The 23,531-nt window shown below is 40.3% G+C and overlaps 1 protein-coding gene across 2 annotated transcripts in view; it reads left to right on the plus strand.

Annotated features, from left to right (window-relative positions):
• The window catches only part of PDSS2 (decaprenyl diphosphate synthase subunit 2), a 107,211-nt gene that overhangs the window by 63,375 nt on the left and 20,305 nt on the right, over positions 1–23,531 (plus strand). For both annotated transcript variants that reach the window (XR_013225277.1, XM_077302800.1), the window contains exons 5-7: positions 12,696–12,770; positions 18,188–18,361; positions 23,028–23,159. Coding sequence is in view for 1 of the 2 variants with exons in the window: in XM_077302800.1 (XP_077158915.1) it covers positions 12,696–12,770; positions 18,188–18,361; positions 23,028–23,159 (381 nt within the window). In the remaining variant the exon portion in view is untranslated. The remainder of the gene's footprint in view (positions 1–12,695; positions 12,771–18,187; positions 18,362–23,027; positions 23,160–23,531) is intronic.

Raw genomic sequence — 23,531 nt, forward strand, 5'->3', positions numbered from 1 at the left:
ATCCATGATACATGGTAACTCATGAGTGACATTCTCTCTTAGACCCATCATATTATCCAGCTAGGCTGTGTTTGGTACATTAGAAGAAGGAAAAGAAGAGTTGGTTTCTACATGCCGCTTTTCTCTACCCAAAGGAGTCTCAAAGTGGCTTACAATCTCCTTCCCTTTCTTCTTCCCACAACAGACATCCTGTGAGGTAGGTGAGACTGAGAGAGCCCTGATATTACTGCTCGGTCAGAACAGCTTCATCAGTGCTGTGGTGAGCCCAAGGTCACCCAGCTGGCTACAAGTAGGGGAGCGGGAAATCAAACCCGACTTGCCAGATTAGAAGCTGCTGCTCTTGACCACAACACCAAGTTGGCTCTTATTATATTATATTGAAACATTAGAACAGGCTTTCTCAAACAGGGTTTCATGAAACCCTGGGGTTTCTTGAGGGCCCTGGAGGGATCTCCTGAATCGGTAGGAGTTAATTAATTTTAAATATATTTTTAAATTTTGTTATACAGTTATCAGGTGATATGACCATATACAGTCATGCCAGTCTATTTCCCCCCCTCCCAAAATGACCATTAATGGGCCTGGAGGGAGTGGGAAAGGGAGGGGACCAGGGTGGGCATGTACATAGCTATGCTTCCCAACCATATTCTGCACAATCGCACCACTTTTGGGGTTTCTCAAAGCCTGAAGAATGTTGCAGGGGTTTCTCAATGGTAAAAAGTTGAGAAAGGCTGCATTAGAGGTTATCTATATACTACTTCTGCCTTTCAATTGAAACTATACCACCAAGACAGTATTGTTTTGTGCTGAACATTAGTTGTTTATAAATAACCAGTGGCACAGATGTACTACTTATATGGTGGAAGCACTTCCGTATGCTAGCTTTATGTATTCCTAAAGGCATAAATATGTTGCTTACTAAATAAACTGTTTGTTTACATAAATATCACTGATGTATGCATCTAAATCATCTGAGTAGAATCTAATAAAGCATTTGGTTTGTTAGACTGTCTGTTGTGCTGGTTCTGATTCTATGTATCCCATTTTCCATTTATGGTTTGCCAACTGTTATTAAGGCTAGTAGTAATTCAGTTTTTCAAATGAGGCATGTGAAGTATGAACCTACCTTGCAGGCGATGCTCTGCTCTAACACACTTTGCCTCTCCCTGCTGAAGGCAGAATGCCTGCCTCGGGAGAACAGAGAGTTATTAAACACACTCTTGGATAAACTCTGCCTCCTGTGGGCTGTGCAAGGAAAACCATCCAAATACGGCACAAAAATTCACCAAGCAAACTGTAGTATTATGAATTATATTTATCTCTTTCATGGATAATCCCCAAGTACATAATTTCACTACATATATGCTGTAGGCCAGTATGGCTGATGCTACAGATGAGCAAATTGTATACTGGCTCGATTTAAAACATTTTTCCTACCCCATGGTAAAGTAGCAAGCACTCACAGCCTTTTTCTGGTTTTGTTTTCTAAAATTGACAAAGAAATGTCTAGCAAATGATGCCAAATGACTTCACAGTGCATTTTTAGCCATCAGTTTTCCTGAGTTAAGTTTATCGGTCTTGTATTCACTAAGAGAATGATCGCTATATCTGTAAGTGGTATGCTGAATTTCAATTCAATCTAATAAATTTCATTTAGGGATTTAAGTAAATCAGGTATAACACTTAAATGTGACTTATTTAATGTTGTGAGTACAGTGCTGCCAAATAAATATTGAATTTTAATTGTCCACGCAGAAGACATTCTGAATTATACTGTCATATGCCATTACTAAAGTGACATACCATTGATGTTACACATCATACTGTGAGGCTTTCACTTCTGAGGGCAGAGTGTGTGATTTTGCTGCATTACAAATTGAATTCACAATAACAGCATGCCAGGTTGACCTGGAATTTATTTTTATTTGACCCAAGTGACCAAAGATTGGATTTAAAGTAATCTTGTATTTCTCTCCAGTGAATTCCAGGGCTGCATGGTGAAATGGGTAGATGAACAAACCTGTCTGATAAATAAGTATAGACCTCAAGATGTAATTAGCACAGTATACTGGCACCCCCCACTGTCAACATAGCTAAGTCTTATCAGCAACTTTAGTACATAGAGAAGATTTTGTTTTTATAAGGCCACACTTGTTCTTGAAGAATGTTATCATTTGACTGCATCCTAAAATAATCCTGGATGTAAAAATTTACAGTTGACAGGATAGCAAATTTAAAATCAAAGACAGTTATCTAGATGATAAAAGAAAGACATCACCTGATGCTTGGGAAACAATTTCTGTGTCAAGACATTTGTAATCTTAAGTATGTGGTTACAGAATCAAATTCCAGTTATGCAAAACAATATGCTTCAGCAATTTTATGTGTATACTATGCAGGAACTTTCATGGTTCCGCACGGCCTGAAAAATTCCGATCTTCAAAAAAGGGAGGAAGGAAGACCCGGGAAACTACAGACCAGTGAGTCTGACCTCTGTTGTGGGGAAGATAATGGAGCAGATATTAAAGGGAGTGATCTGCAAACATCTGGAGGACAATTTGGTGATCCAAGGAAGTCAGCATGGATTTATCTCCAACAGGTCCTGTCAGACCAACCTGGTTTCCTTTTTTGACCAAGTAACAGGTTTGCTGGATCGTGGAAATTCGGTTGATGTCGTTTACTTGGATTTTAGTAAAGCTTTTGATAAGGTTCCCCATGATGTTCTAATGGATAAATTGAAGGACTGCAATCTGGATTTTCAGATAGCTAAGTGGGTAGGGAATTGGTTAGGGAACCGCACTCAAAGAGTTGTTGTCAGCGGTGTTTCATCAGACTGGAGGGAGGTGAGTAGCGGGGTACCTCAGGGCTCGGTGCTCGGCCCGGTACTTTTTAACATATTTATTAATGATCTAGATCAGTGGTCCCCAACCTGCGGCCCGGTGCCGGGCCGCGAAGGCCATGGCGCCGGGCCGCGGCTACCTCTCCCCGCCCCCCCCCCGCAGTAAGAAACTGTAAGAAAGCTTGCGGCCCGGGAAGCTTCTTACTGCGGGAGGGCAGGGAGAGGAAATCAGGGCCGTGCCCGCGCATCGCACATTGTGCATGTGCGGCGCATGCACGATTTCAGCTGCGCATGATGCATGCACGCATGCGCGCATGTGCAATGCGCAGGCGTGGCTCGCTGCCCTGCCGGTCCCCAGCCTCAGAAAGGTTGGGGACCACTGATCTAGATGAGGGGGTGGAGGGACTACTCATCAAGTTTGCAGATGACACCAAATTGGTAGGACTGGCAAATACTCCAGAAGATAGAAACAGAGTTCAACGAGATCTGAACACAATGGAAAAATGGGCAAATGAGAACAAGATGCAATTTAATAAAGATAAGTATAAAGTTCTGCATCTGGGTCAGAAAAATGAAAAGCATGCGTTCTGGATGGAGGATACGCTTCTAGGTAACACTGTGTGTGAACGAGACCTTCGGGTACTTGTGGATTGTAAACTAAACATGAGCAGGCAGTGTGATGCAACGGTAAAAAAGGCGAATGCTGTATCAACAGGGGCATCACATCAAAATCACAGGATGTCATAGTCCCATTGTATACGGCACTGGTCAGACCACACCTGGAGTACTGTGTACCTACTTCAAGAAGGACGTAGATAAAATTGAAAGGGTACAGAGGAGAGCGACGAAGATGATCTGGGGCCAAGGGACCAAGCCCTATAAAGATAGGTTGAGGGACTTGGGAATGTTCAGCCTGGAGAAAAGGAGGTTGAGAGGGGACATGATAGCCCTCTTTAAGTATTTGAAAGGTTGTCACTTGGAGGAGGGCAGGATGCTGTTTCCGTTGGCTGCAGAGGAGAGGACACGCAGTAATGGGTTTAAACTATAAGTACAACGATATAGGCTTGATATTAGGAAAAAAATTTTCACAGTCAGAGTAGTTCAGCAGTGGAGTAGGCTGCCTAAGGAGGTGGTGAGCTTCCCCTCGCAGTCTTCAAGCAAAGGCTGGATACACACTTTTCTTGGATGCGTTAGGATGCTTAGGGCTGATCCTGCGTTGAGCAGGGGGTTGGACTAGATGGCCTGTATGGCCCCTTCCAACTCTATGATTCTATGATTCTAATATCTGGTCAAATGCATAATCAGCTGCCTCAGTCAGTTAAAAAATGTGGGCCACTGCCAAAGTAAAAATAATTATTTGTCAAACCTGGACTAAAGTAAACGTTTAAGGAAACTAGCAACAACTGACTTCATTTTTTCCCTTGAAGGTTGGTATAAAATTAGTTAAACTAGTGTAAGTGTTATGAACTAGCAATGATTTTGTAAAGATCTCCTTTCAGTTGAGGTTACTTTGAATACTGAAGCACTTGCTTTGAATTTATTTCCTACAACTTCAACACAGAGACAGAAGCTAAATCTTCCCTAGAGATCATTCTGCTTTCTGCCTAATGGTTTTTAATGGTGCTTTCTTATACAGGAAAAAAGTAATAAATTTGTATGTGATTGTTTTTAGTATGGCAAATGTACGTGAGCCTAGTCAGCTGAAAAATCTTCTTGAAAAGCAGCTAATATAAAACCTTTAAATGTCTTTGATCGCTCTCTATAAAAAGTGACAAGAAGATATGTAATGTATTTCCTGCTTCATGGTGAAACAAGTTTTAGAGATATTTTTGAGCCAGGTTTTATGGAGCTGTTAGAAAAATTCTTCATGTACTGTTTTGTACTGACCAAAACATAGAGCCTGAAAAGCCTTGTCATCATTGAGCTCTGTATTTTCAAATGCCTTTAGTGCTAGAGTGGAATTGAGTCAGTGTTACTGGTGTTGGTTTAATATATCAATTTATTAATTTAACAGTCTTTTGTATTCACTGCTAAATGACAGCATGTCTGAATCACACTTATTGATATAGGTCAGGCCAGTATAATTTGGGACCTGGCAATCTTAATGTAGCATTGTACTGAGACTTGCCCAATGCTTGACAGTTCTGCTTATTTGGCACCAGCAAAAACAGGAGGCTTAGCATACGTTTGTTGGGTTTATGACCTGCAACTGGCTTTCTCGGTCATTGTAGCAGGTCAGTTGAATGCTTGAAAACAGTATGGTATGATGTTAAGCTGTTAGCTTTGACAACTCAGGGTTAGTTGTCATTTAGCTTAACCCAAATAAGTTGGTGCACATAAAATTATGTACTCCTACCCTTTCAATCATAAACAGGTAAAATAAGAACATATCTTTGAAAAACTTGTAATTATACCTGTTGTGTAACTGGGTTGGATCCCAACAAAATATCATCAGCAGAATGGAAATTGCCAGCTTCTGATCTCCCACTGCAGTCCATTGGTCTCCATGACATTCTGTCCTGAGCAACAGGGAAATCCTGTTTAGTCTTGATCCATCCCATTGTGTACATTTCCTCAGTGTAGGGGTAGAGAGAAAAGTTTAATTAGTGAACCCAGCAGAGCATATTTCTAGATTAGCGCTTAGAAATGGGAAAAGTAGGCAGGCACTTTAGCAAGAGACTGGGGACAGGAGAGGAAACTGTTCAAGTTCCTGCCTCTCAGTCCTGGCCCCATAGACTGCTCTTCCCTGTGCAAACTTGAATAGACTTAAGGATATTTCCATCCACCTTTGCCAAAACAAAGCTTCATTCTTTTCCAGTAGAGAAAGCCCCAGACTTAGCAGAACTCGTTTCTAGACTTCTTGCCACACTGGTGCGTCCTTGCCCCATTATGGTTTTAATCCATTAGAAAAGTGGGATAATTGTTGGTCTGCTGGAAGGAGTGGGGCGGTATTCTACTGTCTGTCAGGCACTGACGAGCCATCTGTAAAATAAAACAGGTCTCAAAGCACCACTATAACTTACTGGATTCAGTATATTATAGAAGAAGCAAACTCACCCTGAGAATTGTCCCACACTGGAAGACCCCCCCCCCCCGTACACACACACACACACACACTCACTCACACGTACCTTAATTCCTGGATGACATTTCCCCCCAGTAAGTGGTGCTTTCTTAAGCATCTTCATGCCAGAGCAGGTGTCCATCTACTTTCCTAATCTCATTTGCCTTAACAGTGAACTAATCATTTGAAGGCCAAATTCAAATCCTACATGCCTATTTCCTGGATCCAAATTTGTCTGGCTTTCCAAGTCTGATTCTTTAAGGGTACTCAAGGAATATCATACTTCCAAACTGTGTTGTTTGATGCTTTTACCAGTTGAGTTGAACAACAGTGTGGAAGTTGGCTTTTCTTGTCCTAGGGAATTGCTGAAATGTGCATATATAATTTCTTACCCTAGCAACATTTTGAATAGGAGTTCCATAAAGCTAACATTGATGTGACAGTACAGAAGCACTTTTTATGTCTAATTTTTGGGGGTGAGGATTTAAAAGATCTGGCCATTATATTACTGCAACTTTGCAATGTTGTTGATTTAGAAGAAAATTAGACTTTATTCCGGGATTTTATTCCAGACTACTATATGTGTGTGGGGTCACAGACATCCTAGGATATATTTCCTGTGGACTATTCTATTTGGTGTCCTTGTTCTGAGGTTTGAAATCTGGAGCTCACCAATTAAGTCTAAAAGAAGGAAATTATAGTCAGAACATAAAGGTGCAAAAGAGAGTAGTTAAGCTTTATCAGGCAAGCATTTTGTTACTTATGAGCCTCTTGTGGCGCAGAGTGGTAAGGCAGCCGTCTGACAGCTTTGCCCATGAGGCTGGGAGTTCAATCCCAGCAGCCGGCTCAAGGTTGACTCAGCCTTCCATCCTTCCGAGGTCGGTAAAATGAGTACCCAGCTTGCTGGGGGGTAAACGGTCATGACTGGGGAAAGCACTGGCAAACCACCCCGTATTGAGTCTGCCATGAAAACGCTAGAGGGCGTCACCCCAAGGGTCAGACATGACTCGGTGCTTGCACAGGGGATACCTTTACCTTTACCTTTTATTTTGTTACTTGGTAAGATGGACATCAAAATGCAATAAATATTGCCAAAAGAGAGAAGCTCTTACTTTCCTTGAATTATTAAATAGGTGATTTGCTTGAATGGTTTGCACTCATTTCTTGTTTGCTGAAAAGAGTGTTAATGGTATTTAGCAACATTAGGCATGTGTAAGCATACTGCAGTTTACAGGCTTTCCCTGTGAAGCTGCTGGCAGAAAACTTTAGATCAAAATCACATCAGAGGCTTAGAGGAAAGCTTGCTCAGTTATGATGAGAAGTCAGGGTAGAAAAAAAGCCCTTAGGCAGATGAAACTTCCTGGAAGATCTTTAAACATAACACAATATTTATCTCAGCAGTGTAATGCTAATCTTATCATTCACTTACATCATTATTACTGAATCTCTCCTACATTACAGCCTTGAGTTTCATTATCAATATGGTAATGGTATATATCAAGTTCTGTTCTTTCATGAAGGTTTAATGAATCATGCCAGACAAATTATTATTCTGAATATCCACTGCCTACTTATCAACCAACTAAAGCGGAGTGAAACAAACAGTAAAAAAAGAGAAGTGAGCAAATCAGGAAAAGGTAGTGTTGATAAACTGAATGCTAAAGCTAAAATTATATTTTCATAGCCTCATGTGGCAAGTAAATGTGACCTGTCTTATCCTTGTAAATTATATAAATCATATTTAGGGGGGGGGGAAGGGTAGGAGAAACATGCTTGTTGTAGCCACCCTTTTAAAGGATCTGTTCAGTATTCAAAGGGAATTAGTGGGCTGGAGCCTTAGGGGGAGGACACATAACACACAATCCATAAATTGCCCATCTATATTCATAATTCTATAGTTACCCATTAGTAAATTCACACTTGCTTCTTAGAGTTAGTCAAAGGAAAATAAAGCCATACTTTGGCAGAGTAATTAAGAATAAAATGAAAAGAGTGTTAAAAGTCCAAAAAACAATTAAAATCCTTAATAAACAATGGCATGTGACTTTCCTTCACTTGGGAAGGATATGAAGCTTTAGGCTTTCCAGGAATGGTGGGGAGGAAGGGAGGAGAACGGTACCTTTCTTTTGTCATTGTGTTTCTGGAAAGTTCTTTGTTTTTAGAGATACAATTAGATGGTTAATTGACAGAATATGGAAAGGCTGATAGGTGAGGAGACAATTATCAAGGCAAACAGCCTGCTTTTTCCTATGCAGCATTTCTCTCTTCCTATCTTCCAGTCACTCTTCATTCTGCACACCAATATTTGATGCAACTCTTGGATCAGTTTAATGAATTGACTTCAAACATCATTCAGTGCAAAAAATTCTCCAAGGCAACGCTTCTTCACTCACTCATCTGCTACATCTTGCTTAAATTTTTCCTTTCAGAATATTTTCATCCTGTATGATAGGAACACAGAGGATCTCCTTTGCTTTTTCATTCAGTGCTAGCTTTCTCAGATTGTTTAAGGGCACAAGTGTTCATTATGCCAATGTGTTTTCTCTCTCCTACCCTGCCCTGTTCAGACCTTTTAAGCCCTTGTAGTCTTTAAAGCAACTACTTGTTCATTGGTTGGTCTCATTCATCCCTTGTTGCTACCTTTTCCAAGGAGGTAGACGACATTTGTTATTATAAAGAAAAAATGGAAAGGATTTAATTGGGTCAACCAGATGACCCCAACTGAGACATAATACCAACTACAGTCATTTATACAGCCTGAATCTCAGAGATGTTGGGAGAAAAACGGATGTTGCTAGATGTAGATCTTTTTCTTCAGTTTTAAGATCTCTTTCCCCACATGCCAATGGTATCATTATATCTAGTCCTGAACTGGCCTATCGTGTGTGATTTGAAACAATCCACACAATGGGGCCATAGACAAATGGGAGCTTTTTCTATAAGTTTGGTGAAGCCCTAATTTTCAGAAAGAAATATGCATTGGGGGATTAAGAGAAAAACCAGAATTATAGAAGGGAATGTCTGATTCTTTAAGACAAGTGTCTCACTAAGATCTCGTGAGACTACATTGTGGAATGCTGTTGGCTGTTGGAGGGGGTTGCTAAGCAATCTGCAGCCAACATTTCTGAGGGTTTGAAGTCTCAATCAGTGACAGCACGGGGGCAGGAAGAGAGGTAAAAGGGAGGAGGGAAGAAAAGTGCAAGAAGAAAAAAAGGAAAAAGATTAAGTAAAAGTAAAAGGTGGAGGTGACGGAAAAAAGTGGGGGGAAACAGGGGAAAGAGGCTGCCATAGGGAAGAGCAGCAAAATATATGTCGGTAGGTAGGTAAGATGGGTATAATTATATTTGTCCTTAAATTTGGATTTGCCCATATTATTTAATTAAGGTTTCAATTACATGTGTGGAGTGGGGAGAGAAGTACTGCCTGACTTTGTGGATGGTATCTAGAACTCCCCCACCCCATCATTACAACCTCTCTGCCCTCTATAATGTTCAGCATTGTCACATCTGGCTGGACAAATGCTGTGGCATAGTGGTGAAGGACAGTGGGACCTGAGAATGACAGAGAAAGGGAAGCAAGGAACGTGAAAGATTATAAAAGAAAGAATAGAGGGTAAAAGAAGATTAAGTGAACTTGAAAAGGGATAAAGAAAGAGCATGGAAGGAGGCAGCAAAGAAGACAGATGCTTTCTGATTATGGAGCATTCAGGAAGGGGGGGGGAATGAGCTACTGCACCATACTGAAAGGGTGAGCCTTCACAGGACTCATTGGGGCCTGGTGCAGGCAGAATGTAAGCTAGGGATTAGAGGTTGGTATCAAAGTACAGATTAACGTTCCAACTTTGAGTATAGGAGAACACATGATGTTTCATTTTAACAAAGCAATTAATGGTTTTAGTTAATATTGAAACATAGTTGTAAGGAGTGGCAGTAAATGGGTGGTATTATTTAAACTTGGTTAAATAATACCATCATGTAGTTCCTGCAGTTTAGGGAAGCCATTGACTGCCTCCCTATATCAGCCTAAAACACAGTTTTGCTGGCAGAGAATTGAGATTTTTTTGAACATGGAGTTGCATTCCATGAAAGAGGGGAAGACAAAGAGGAAAAAATGGAGGAACAAGTGACATTTGAATGCAGCCACTGTGTTCCAGCCTTTTACTGGAATGTTGGCATTTAAATGATGGTAAAGGAGATAAAATAGACGACTGTTGTAAGAATGATTGAAAATATTACGGTTTTTCAATGAATGTGGATTTAGGAAAGGAAAAAAATAGATCTTCCTTTCACTAAGAATCTTGTATACAAATGTCATATGTTAGCTTTAGCATTTAGAGAGTCTCCTAGTGAGGGAGTGAAGACATGATAGAGCCGCAGGATAGACACTTAAACTCTGAAAAATGTGTTTTCTTGAAATCTGTAAAACTTTCATATCCTGGTATGTGTTGATTAAAGTAAAGGCTCCTGCACTCGGTCATGATCGGTCTAGAGTTTCAGGGAAGGGTGGGGGAGCGGTGCTATCCACAGCTAGAAGCATTGTTAAAGCTCATACTATCACTTTGACATTTAGAGGTAGGACTCAATGTCTTTGTAAACTCTCTTCTTCGTATTACCACTGTGTGTCTGGGCTCCAACTGTTTCACAAACCATAATATTTTTTAGTGAGTGATTGATCTGTATTATATGTCCTAGCCATCAGAGGAATCTTGAGATGTTGCTTGTATAAACTGTAATATAATCTGACACTGAGCATTTGGTTTCAGGCTTTCGTAGACCTATTGATGATACACTATCCTCCTGGATTTGGGCATAAGGCTTATCTGATACCTTCCCCCCAAAAAACCCTCGTTTTCTCGGATCCCCACTTAAATAACTCAACACATCTGGGTTAACACTGTAGAATCATTGTCCTTTCAGTTCCCCTGTAGGTCATATTACTACAATATTTCCTTTAGTATCTGGTTACTGAGAGGGCAAGACAATTCTCCCTTCCCAAAATGAAGCTGTTTTTAAATAGAGTTTGCAAAATTAATTCATAGATATTACCAATGTGTCTCTCTAATTGTTACTATATGCAGAAGTTTGTGCAGAAGGATATGTTTGTAAGAAACTAAATTTAACAAGGTTGAAGATCTCATGCAAATAGTAAGGATTGCAAAAAAAAAATGTTAAGAGGTTTATACGTGTTGCTTTTGGGGGCTTTATCATCAGACGTACTGTCTTCAGTTACAAGAATGATAAAACTTGAAGTAAAATCCTTTAATTCAATACCACAGAGCTAAATTTTAGGAAGTAGATAGTGGGAATTTGATATGGCAGTATATACATAGGAAATTAATCATTGAAGAAATAAACCTATGAGCAAGTAGAAGGATAGCCTTAAGGGTTTGCCTACTCGATACCCCTGCAGTGAATGGATTGCAGTAAATCCCTGTATATTGTTCCAGTTAAGGGAGTTCAGGAGGGTAGTATATAAATATAATAAATGTGTAGAGCTTTAATTTCTAAAAGTAGAAAACAGTGATACTATTTGCTTTCACATTTTGGCTCTTTATTGTCTATGGACTGATATTGTAACCCGCCACGAACTGGCTTACTGGGAGTGGCGAGAAATAAATCAAATACTACTACTACTACTACTACTAGTAATAATAATAATAATAATAATAATAATAATAATAATAATAATAATAATAATAATAATAATAATGTGAACATTTGATAATCCTAAAGAATAATAACTTGCTAAATATGATTTGAGCAGTTCTGTGTTGGTGGACATTTTGGTGCACATGGTTAGGGCAGATACCTGAAAATGGCTTCAGTATGTATGGGCTTCAGACATAAAAGTGGATTCTTAGCAATTCACTGATCAGGGATATTGTGATACTTGTACACATGGCAGTCTAATTTTGTCTAAACATCCAGAAGAAGTTCCTGACAGAGCAGTTCCTCTGTGGAACAGGCTTCCTTGGGAGGTGGTGGGTTCTCCTACTTTGGAAGTTTTTAAGCAGAGGCTAGATAGTCATCTGACAGAAATGCTGAGTTTATGAACTTAAGCAGATTGTGAGTGGGTGGGCAGGAAGGGATGTGCCAATATTTGTCTCTTGTGGCCCTTCCTTGCAAACCCAGGAAATTACTGATCACCACTGTGGTATGGTAGATGAATTTCCTCCAGGCCAGGCTGAATTCTGGAGATTTTTGGTGGATGGATCACTGGGTGTGAAATTGGGGTCACTGTGGGTGGGCAGGTAGTTGTGAGTTCCTGCATATATGACCCTGGAGGTCCCTTCCAGCTATGATTATATGATTCTAATTCATCATATACTATTAATAAGAGCCTCTTGTGGCGCAGAGTGGTAAGGCAGCCGTCTGAAAGCTTTGCCCATAAGGCTGGGAGTTCAATCCCAGCAGCCGGCTCAAGGTTGACTCAGCCTTCCATCCTTCCGTGGTCGGTAAAATGAGTACCCAGTTTGCTGGGGGGTAAACGGTCATGACTGGGGAAGGCACTGGCAAACCACCCCGTATTGAGTCTGCCATGAAAACGCTAGAGGGCGTCACCCCAAGGGTCAGACATGACTCGGTGCTTGCACAGGGGATACCTTTACCTTTACTATTAATAAAACAGACATTTTTCTTTTGTTTATTCTTTAATGGGGTTTGGTGGGGAGAGTAATATGCTTGCCGTTCCAGTGTTCTTTATCATACTGAAAAACATTTTTGTGTGCTCTTTCAATTTAGATCATTCTGGCAAATCTGTAATTAGTTATCCTACTTGTGTTCTCTATTTCAGGTTGTAGAGATTATGTCCAGTGCCATTGGTGAATTAGTACAAGGAATATATTATGAAAATTCTAACTTGGCAAAGGTAAGTACTTAGAATATATTGATCAGAATATGTGCTCAAATAACTTTCTCCCCCCAAACACACACATGCTTTAGACAAAAATAGAGAACTAGAGAGAACAGATTAAGCTAGAACAGATGAGTAGATGCTCAGTGTGATGTTGCAGTTACTAGGGGGTTGCATTTCAGATGGTGGATCAGGGAATACTCTGCCACCTAAAATATTCCTACTTATACCAAACCAGTGTTTGGGGGACACAAGCATGAGAATGAGAATATTGTTAGATTAAAAATGGGAATACTGTGCTTTTTCCTGTGATGCAGATTTTGTATGTGTAAATAATGTTTTATGTGGAAGTCATTTCATATATTCATTTTACCCAGCCTGCCTGAAATTTTTCAGCTCAGCTAATGCTACACCACACATACTTCTGGCTGAACAACATAGTACACACAGGTTCACTTCTTTCCCATTGGAAGCCATGTTCTGGACTTTTCCTAGATCAGGCTTGCCTTTTCCCATCTCTGCTTCCTAAACAATTCTATCAAGTCCATGATAGTGTACTTCCAAAGAGATGGTAGATCTGATGGCATAAGGAGGCTAGGGAAGAAAAACATGTCTCTTCAGGAGGGCTGTCAGAACATTGAATGTTGATTAATAGTTGACCAGTAGGCTCAGTTGTCTTGATGCAGTTAATTCTTTAAAGACTGGAGGGTAACCCAGTAGTTACTCATGAGGAGCTTGGTAAAAAAGTTTCATACATAGCCCTACCTAACCATCTTCGATGACTGCCCCACTGCAGAGAAGAAAATTTCAGGTGAAACCAAATTGTTATATTGCTTGCTGTTTCAGTTTAGATTTTGGTGTTTGTAAAAATGGCTGAGAGGTAATATGCTCAAGTATTCTGTGAACTGGCTATATTTAGGAAAGTCGTCTCCCAAGCTTTCTTTTGCCCATTTGCATAAACAGGATAAATGTTCCCTAGTCTTGTTCATGCTTATGCTGCATATATATTATTTGAAAAATTACAAAAAATAAATTATGAAAATAGAATTGCTTTAAGGATAACACCTCGCATAAAAGTGGAGTGATTTGAAGAAGAAAGGTGGAACAATGTAGCTGCCACTGTACCATTCTCTTGGGTTTTTCTCCCCAGAGCATTAAAAGCATTGATGACCTATTTTTATGACCATGAATAGCTCTTAATAACCAACAAAACATACTAGTTTTGATGTAATATTTATGCTACTTAATTTCTTAGCTGGTTTTGCTGTTGTGTGCAAATAGAACCCAGATTTGTAGTTTTCCAGGATAAGGTTTTACCAAGGTGATCCTATGAAAACTGTAAAGTAAATTCTTTGTGGTACAAATTTTCAGCATAACGAAGCTTTTTCAAAATGAAGTTCAACTAAAGTTTTGGCTCTTTACTATTGTCCTGTTTAAAGTATTTTTACAGTATATGCCATAAATAAATTAAACTGGAAATACTTTTGTCTAAAAATTAATTTGAGAATAAGTTAAAATAAAGATAAACATTTAACTATCACAAAGTCATTTTGTACTGGTTTCTGTACACTTTTCATGTGAGTACTTTGTCATAAGTACCACACAAAGGCAGATGAGAACAGGTTCATTAAATTTACAGTTTTATTTCTAACACTAACATGCCAGTGTACTTTGAGAGTAGCTGATCTTTACAGAATAGTCATAAGAGTAGCTACTTTAAGAGTATTCAAAGTGATCTATGAATGCTGAATGTTACCTGGATACTTGGAGGATCCAACTCAAAATGGAAGCTTTAAAAGCCCTTTCAGGGACCCATTATGCACGGCCGCAGCTACATTGCGCTGCTGCTGTGCCGTTGTGGCAGGGCCATAAGCCCCACTGTCCCCTGTGTATGTACGGGGGTGGAGCTCCAACAGCTGTGCTGGTGCATGCAATGCGGGGCCGGAAGCGCTGGGAGCGCTTCTAAGCAGCAGCAGCATGATGGTGGGTAGCAGCATGCTGCTCTCCCACCATGGCAGGGGCGGAGGGTTGCCCCGTCAGCTCTGCGGAGCTGCAGAGCTGGCAGGGGCGAGAGACATCCCTGCAGGGATGCCATAGGTCAGAGAAAGGAGCTGGGCTGAAAGCTGAAAGCCTGGTCCTCCAATTATGCACAGGGCTAGCCCAACCTAGCCCTCACATGTGCCCTTGGGAGTCCCAGTACTCCGGAAGTACCCGTGATTCGTTATTGTGGGTCTTCCGAGGGCTTGGGTCAGGCTGGGCCCTGGATGGCGGCGACATCAGGCATAATCGGGGATTTTCCCCGAAGCCTTGTCACTGCCATTTCGGGCCTGTACATAATGGGTCATGGACAGGTTAAAATTTCACTATGAGCGTGCTTCACTGTCCATGCATATAAAATTGGGCGCTGAGGAAGAAGGCATTGCAGGCCAAGGGATACAGACAACAGAAGGGAAAGTGGACCTAAACTGAAGTATATCCCTAAGTAATATTGCAATGAGGAAAGGTTATACTTACTTTCTTTACGGGTCTACCCTCTTCCCTGTTTCTTTTAGGCAAAGCCTCCTTAAGGTAGTGGAAGGATATTACCACCTTTTCATTTTAAAAACTTGGTTGCTCTAGAATTTGAGTAAGATAAAATATTAAGGCACTCCAGGGTATATTTTATGGACCCATTTATTCTAACCCTTTTTTATCACAAACATCAAAGGCATGTATTAATAGACCAATAAAATACGTCCTGTCATGTTCAACAAGCAGTAAGACATCAGCTAAGTGAGACATCAATCATATCTAAGATGCTTTCAGAGTAAGTGTGTTGCTGCTGTTGAAGACTCATAATTTTATTGGCTTCTTACCTACCCAGATGGGAAAATAAAGATTGTTGAATCATCTCACTTGTAGCTGAAACAATGAGTGATCCAAGCTGGGAGTTTTTTCGTTTGTTTAAGTCTGTGCATTGTACTAATTTAGAGTTAACTGAAGCTTGTAATACCAAATGGTCTGTGTGAGAGGGTAACAAACTGCAATACCTTGGTGTTAAATATGTTGTAAATTGTGCATTAAAAGCAACACATCTATTCAGAGGGATAAACAACTCTATGGCTGCTTATGTATTGCTTTTTAAAGTACTCAAGGGTTTTTTCATACTGTTTTTGTAGTATAAAATGTGTTTTGTTCTTCCCATGTTTGCATTTCTTTTGGGATAAATGAAGATAGTTCAGCCGGAATAAGGCAGTACATTAAATTGGAATGCTTTCTGTATTTGTTTCTTACTAGCTGTGTTTTGTGTGATTTCTAAGCTATGCTTGGATGTGATGAGAGTACCTTGTACTTGGTGCTGCTTATGTTGAATAGTCAAGCAGTGCTAGCTAGCTCTGGGCTCGTTGTGTCTGCTAACCTCTTTGGCAGCCCTACTTCTGTTGAAAAGAACATTTAGATTAAGCCTACAGAAGATGTTCAGAATGGCCCAAATCAATTGCCAGATACACACAAGTGTAAACATTGAAAATGAATTGGGTGTCTTGCTTGAAAATGAGTCAGCTCACATCAACCCACCCTTGTAGATTTCTATTAGTCTTCTTTCCAGTATTTGCTTTAATGAGACTAAATTTAAGTAAAGTAATATTAAATCACATTTCTGAATCAGCTATCATGCTGATTCATGCTAAGTGTTCATCAGACACTTCTTTCTTTTCTTAATCTAAGGAAATTGGGTCTAAGCAGCAAGCACTGGTTTATCGTTTTCAGAATGTGCTTTATACTGTGGGGTTTTAAAAGGGCTGCCCCTTTCCTCTTCATGTCATTCTGAAAGTCAAGAAAATTTTGAAGCACAAATATTTGACACCATGGCTGTCAAATGACGCACAGCTGGCATTTAAATCTTGATTCCCCCATTTGTCATCACATATATAGCATCAAACATGTGGTTTTCCTTTCCCTCTCTTCCCTCCCAGCCCTCTCCTTCATGCAAGTAAATGCTGTGTCTGAAAGCAATGAATTTTGATACAATGTTCAGCAACTTGGCTTTGCAGAATTGTACTACTTTTCCCATCAGTCTCATATTATCTCCTGCCTTGCAACACAGCTCTCCTTGGCAATAGCCACAAGGGAGGAAGATTAGAGCTGAATGGGGAGATTTTATTTCATTTGTTACCAATTTCATGTTAGATAATACCTTGCTAGAAAATTATGGTGTCATGCAGATTTAGCTCTTACTTGTTTCTAAGTAATTTAATTGAAGACACTCACAGGGACAGGATTGTTCGATGACATGAGTATTTTTTCTACAGTTGTGTTTCTTGTTTGGTCTTTTTAAAAACTGCCCTTTGGCTCATCCTGGAAGCGGTAACAAAATGCACCCCAGGTTTTAATAATCTTACAACCATTTATCCTTGATATAACCTTAGTGTCTTTATGCTTGAAAAGGTGGCTATGGTAACAAGAGACATGGTCACAAAAGACATGGGTGCCGTTGCAGAAACAAGTTTGTCAACCAAATTACTGTGTTCAGGAAATTAAGGGTCATCTAATTATAATGGCCAATATGCAGAGATGAAAATCTGAAAATCCCCTCCCTCCAATATGTTAAATGTTAAATGTTAAAGTCATCTTAAATGTAGCAAGCTACATACAGCTTTCACAACAATGCCATCAGTCCTGTGAGCCCATTCACTCGGAGTGAATAGATCCACTTAAAACCCTCTTTTTGAATCTCCATCTAATTTTTTAATGTTTCTGGATCTGTTTAGGTAAGATTTTTTTGTTTTGATGTTTGATAAAGTGTTCATTTCATTGACACAGTAATGTTAGTAGCTATAGTAAACTAACTTGATCTAACTTGATCATTTAAAGGTATAAGGGTTGCATCCAAAGAAATAGGAGTGCAAGTGTCTTCTCTGGTATGATCACACTTCCATGCAATGAGACATCTGGAGAGCTGATACAGAAGGCCAAGGCCTGGGCTAGTGTCCTAAGTAGGGGGAACCTAACAATCCTACTTTCATGCTTCCATGTGAACAAGATGCTCTGTGATACAAAAATGAGGTGGGGGTAATTTTGCTCAGTTTCGTCTCCTCATAGCTGCCTTCTCAGTGACATGAGTTGTGTACACACATCATGCAACCTCCGTCATGGGGAAGGTGGGAAAGATCTGTACTGGTGATCACTTTCTTCTGAATTTTTAGAGGATCCAGTCCATAAATCTATTTTAAAAATCACCAGAATTAGCATGATTTGGGTTTTAATTTAAATGGAGACAGGAAAAGATGACATTTGTTGGTTTCTAAGTTCCATCACTTTCTCTGGAAGACTCTCATTCAGTCTAAATGAACGTTTTAACTACATAATCAAGATTCTGGACTTGAAAGTGCATTTATTACTGTATTTAATCCCCCCCCCCGTGTCATTCAGTTTAGCATTTATTGTGTTTCTAGGAAAATGGTCTCACGGATGACATTGGAATATCAACTTGGGAAGAACAAATTTTCCTATCCCATAGTGCCTTGCTAGCAAAGAGTTGCCAAGCTGCAATGGAATTGGCAAAGCATGATGCAGAGATCCAGAATATGGCTTTTAAATATGGAAAGCACATGTCTATGAGTCATAAGGTATGCCTCCCTTCTCCCTTCAGTGTTCAAAATGTGAAATATTTAAGAAGCATCAAGTATCTTTTCATTCTGTTCTGCATTTATGGATAATAACTTTATATATTTTTTAAAAAACACATTATTCAATGCATTCTGCTCAAACAACTGTTGGTGGAAAGATATATAAACATTTTATTTAGTTACTTCAGGCAATCAACTTTCTGCCCACTGAGGTACTGAAGGATGGCAAAAAAGAAAATAGTACAATCACATATTGAATACATTAAAATACCCAAAATAATAAAATCCTTTTTAAAAGTTATGATAAAATAAAAAACAGCAGAAAACAAACTCTCTTAAAATAGGAAAGCAACAATACCCATTAAAAGATATTTCAGAATTAAAAAATCTTTAGTTTGCTTTAACAGATATAAATAAATGGCACATGTCTTGCTTCTTAGGAATGGGAGTTCCATAGCCAACATGTGGTTGCTGCAAATGCCCTGCGGAGGGCCCCTAAGATGGGTTCCCTTGAGAAGGCTTCATCTGTTAGTTTCAGGGCAAAAGAGGGCTCATTGCTACACTGTGTTATTGCTGCATGTCATAGAAAGTTACAGCCTTTAAAAATCATATGTAGAAATTGGAATTATTAGTATGCCTTGTCCTCAGAGAAGAACATGATGGTTTGCCTTCTTGGCCTACAGTGGCACAGCAGTTTCTTTGGTTTGGGAATAACACTATAAAGCCTAAACATAAGGCATGGGATAGAATCTTCCCATGAAGCAAAAGTCCCTTATAAGTCCCTTATATAAAGGGCTTGATCCTTTTATTATTGATTCCAACTTCATTTTCATTGGCTAAAAATCAGCTCTTGATTCATTCCAATCTTCTGACCTGGCCTTGATATGGAGACAGTTCTGGTTGCCCTCACGGACAGTGTCTGGAGAAAGCTGGATCTAGGTGGTTGGCGCTGCTGTTTCTTCTAAAACTGATTGCAGTGTTTACACAGTTGATCATGGGCTATTAGCCTGCCTCCATGACTATGTGGGAGTTTAAGGCACAGACCTGAAATGGCTGCAGTCTTTCCTCCAGAATCGGGGGCCGAGGGTGGCACTCAGGAAAAGACCCTCCCCAGTGTCAGGCTCTGGTTTGTGGAATTCCACAGGGAGTTATTCTGTCCCTGATATTATTTAAATCTATATGCCTCCCTTCGTCCAGCTGGTTTGGGATTTCGGGCTGGATTGTCATCAGTATGCTGATGACAGACAGCTGTTTCAGTTGCTGGGTGGCCACCCATCAACCACCTCAGACACCTTGGCCACATGTCTGGAGGCCATGGTGGGTTGGCTCAAGAGGAGTCAGCTGAAGTTAAATCCAGTTTAAGATGGAAATCCCATGGCTGGGCCAACATGAGAGTGTAATATGATGCAGTTCCCAGCACTTGATGGGGTCCATTTGATACCTGCATCAACAGTCTAGGGGTGATTCTGGATGCATTTTCTATCTGTGTCAGGTGCCGCAACTTGCACCATACCTGATGACCTAGCCACAGTGATCCATGCAACGGTGAACTAGACTTCTGTAACTCACTCTTGAGGCTGCTCTGGAAATTCCACATAATCCAGACTGCAGCTGCTCCTCTTCTGACAGGTGCATATCAGAGAGCACATATTACCCCAGTGCTCACCGAGCTGCATAGCCTCCGAGACTGGATCAGATTCAAGGTTTTGACTCTGACGTTCATGGCCCTAAACGGTCTGGGACCCTTGTATCTTCATGACCTCCTCCTCCCTTATATCTTCCAAATTTGCTTAATCAGGCAGTTTAAATTTGCTTAGGGTCCCCAGCCCCAGGGAGATAAAACTGGCTTCAGCCAGGGCCAGGGCCTTTGGGGTCTTGGCCATGGTCTGGTGGAATGCTCTACTTAAGGAGATCAGGGCCCTCTGGCATCTTTCACAGTTCTGGAGGTCTGCAAAACTATGGTTGAGGCCAGGCAATGACATCAAGAAATACTGACCTCCCCATTTGAAACATCCACCAAATATTAGGAGGCAGTTTTTAATGGGAGATTGTTTTTTATTGTTAGTGATATTTTATTATGTATGGTTTTTAGAATGTTGTTAACTGCCTCAAGCTGACAGGATGGGGCAGTATACAAATAAAATATTTATTTATTATTTAAAATGAAGAATGCCTACCATAAGAATTTAGTATGGTGGGGTGTGGAAACTCCTGACAATGGCTAGGAACTCATCCCAGTTTAAAAGTCTGATACATTGCACAGAGTTCTGTGAGGAATGGCTTTTCTTTTTTCTTTAGACAGACTCTGTCAGGATATGATGCAGGAGTCCTGTTAAACTAAGAGCCAGCTTGGTGTAGTGGTAAGGAGTGCGGACTTCTAATCTGGCATGCCGGGTTCAATTCTGCACTCCCCCACATACAACCAGCTGGATGACCTTGGGCTTGCCACAGCACTGATCGAGCAGTGATATCAGGGCTCTCTCAGCCTCTCCGACCTCATAGGGTATCTGTTGTGGGGAGAGGAAAGGGATGGTGAATGTCAGCTGCTTTGAGACTCATTTGGCAAGAGAAAAGCGGCATATAAGAACCAACTCTTCTTCTTCTATATTAAAGTCAAGTAATCCCGTGTAAGAATTCTATGCAGAAATAAACCATTATTGTGGGATTTTACAGTACAGTGGAAATGAACTCTCTGTAGCTGGGAAATAAATGTTCTCAAGTTAATGTTAGGGCCAAATTAGGGAAGGCAGTGGAAAGACCATAAATGGCTTGCCCAATCCTATTAGATCTCAGAAGCTAAGCAGGGTTGGCCCTGGTTAATACTTGGATGGGAGCCCAACAAGAACATTAGAGTTCCAATGCAGAGGCAGACAATGGCAAACCACCTCTAAAGGTCTCTTTGCCTTGAAAACCCCGTGGGGTCACCATAAGTCAGCAGAAACTTGATGGCGGGGGAGCAGCTATAGAAAGAAATTTGGATTAGGACGATGGTGGAATTGCAACATTTCCCCACAGGTCCCCTGAGGCTTCTGTGTGCCTTATTAAATACATAGGCAAGTTCAGTCAGCCTTCCATATTTCTTCATGAGGAGGAGATTGTGGTCCTTCCCTTACATGTCCTTCCCTTACATGTCTCAGCTCCATGCAAATCTTGCCCCCACCACTTACCAGTAAAAATGGTTCAGTAAAACATTCACAAGTTTTCCAGTGCCTTGCCTAGTTTGTGTCTGTGATGCACTAGAATCTAGGGACAGAGGGGAAAGCAGATGTGCAGCTTGGTATGGATTCATTATCATCTCTATCTAGCTAGAAAGCCTGGTATGTCCCAGCTAAACACTAAGCTGAGCTAAAATGCTAGCTGCTTTGTCCCCCCCCCCCTTCCAGGGATCTCTCACATCTCTCAAAGACGGTCTTTCTTTCAGTTTGAGTAAAATTAAGACAACAGAATGAAACAAAATTATAACCAGGCAGGTGCATTTGGTTTAGGAAACCTGAAAAAAAATACTGAAATATACGCATACTGGTATTTTGTGTGTGTGTGTGTTCTCTGTACTGAATACAAATTCTTTATTCTCATTCTCTGCCAATATACTCAGTGCTGGGGGGAAAATATTAGGGAATACTGAATATTTTTGGCTACATTATGGGATCCTTAAAGCCAATGGGACCCTTAAAGCCAATGACAAACCTAGCCTGAGCCTATTCAGTGGGGCAGGGTTTGAGCTAAAGGCATCAAATCTGCAGTGTAGCTGCTGGAGCCTCTTCTGAAAAGAACCCTCAAGTTTAAAAAAAAAATAGACAGGGTGGGGGTCCAATTTTATGGGCACCCAAATCAGGTGCCCCAATCCTCCATGATTCCCAATGGGGGCAGATAGCTAGGCAGCAGTAAAATCCAGCAGAATGTCCCAGAGAATCTTTGTAGTGAAAATGAGGGGGGAAGTCATTTTTGCCAAGCCAGCCCAACAGCAGAACTGATGCAATGTTCCCAGCAGAACCACTGCCTCTGAGGTAGTGCCAAAACCAAACAGAACTAAGCTCAAATCTGATAATTTCTGAAGTAGAAACTGAGATGATGGGCATTTCTGCAAGGACAGCAGAATCAGTGCAACCAATGTATTAGTGCCCAGCAGTAGAACCCAACAGAATCCATGCCACTGTGGCTGTGCCAAATCCAACAGGACAAAGTTCACATTTGAGAATCTCTGAAGTAGAGACTGGGGGCATTTTTACATTTTTACAGTATTGCAGTTGTTCTGCTGTCCTTCCACCTCACTTGTATTGTTATTCTGAGATGGAAAATACCAGTGTTGTTTTCTTGTAAATACCTAATTATAACTATTTATTATGTTCAAGATGGGACTTCTAGAATTTTTGAAAAGGTATCTTTAAATATGAACATATTCTTTCTCTGCTTCTAAAAATCTGAATTTTGCCTTTGGACAATATGCTGATACTAATAAGATTTTAACCAGACAACAGAATCAGGAATGACCTGAGAATTATGTTTCAGTTTTAGAGCTCCTGAAAAGCAGTGCTTTTTGTGTGGATAATTCAGAAGGGGTGGGGGTGGGGGAACTTTGTGTCCAGGTGGTACCAAGTACAGATAAGGCTGATGTTGTATGAATTGCTACTTTTCTTTAACACAATGTTTTGACCCCATCTTTCAGCTAAATGTTGACATTCAGCCATTTGTTAAAGAAAATTGTAACGGTACAGTGGCCTTCAGTTTAAATTCTGCTCCAGTAGTTTTGCATCAGGAGTTCATTGGAAGAGAAGCGTGGCTGAAGCAGATTAGAGAGGTAAATAAATACATATATATTCATGGCTACAAGTTAATTTCATGGTTATAATGTATTGTTTTCAGATTTTGTGAGTGCCAAAATAACCGGTATATAAATATGCACCACCTCGTAGTAGTAGTAGTAGTTTTTTGTTTTAATAGATAAAATGGAAATAAAGTAGTAGAAATGGAGATTACAATCGGGAATGTCTTTTTCAAAGTGCTATCATTGTTACAGTAATTTAGTGTAAAAATTCAAAGTGTTGGATTTTAATATTGCATGGTTTGTAGTCTGTGAGTGAGATTTTTTTAATGCATTATTGTCATAAACTGAATTATCTGTGTCGTTTCTGTTTCATGGAAATCGTCCTGAGCCTTCAGGGAGGGCGAT

Source organism: Paroedura picta, chromosome 1, assembly GCF_049243985.1.
Source record: "Paroedura picta isolate Pp20150507F chromosome 1, Ppicta_v3.0, whole genome shotgun sequence".
Classification (NCBI taxonomy): Eukaryota; Metazoa; Chordata; class Lepidosauria; order Squamata; family Gekkonidae; genus Paroedura; species Paroedura picta.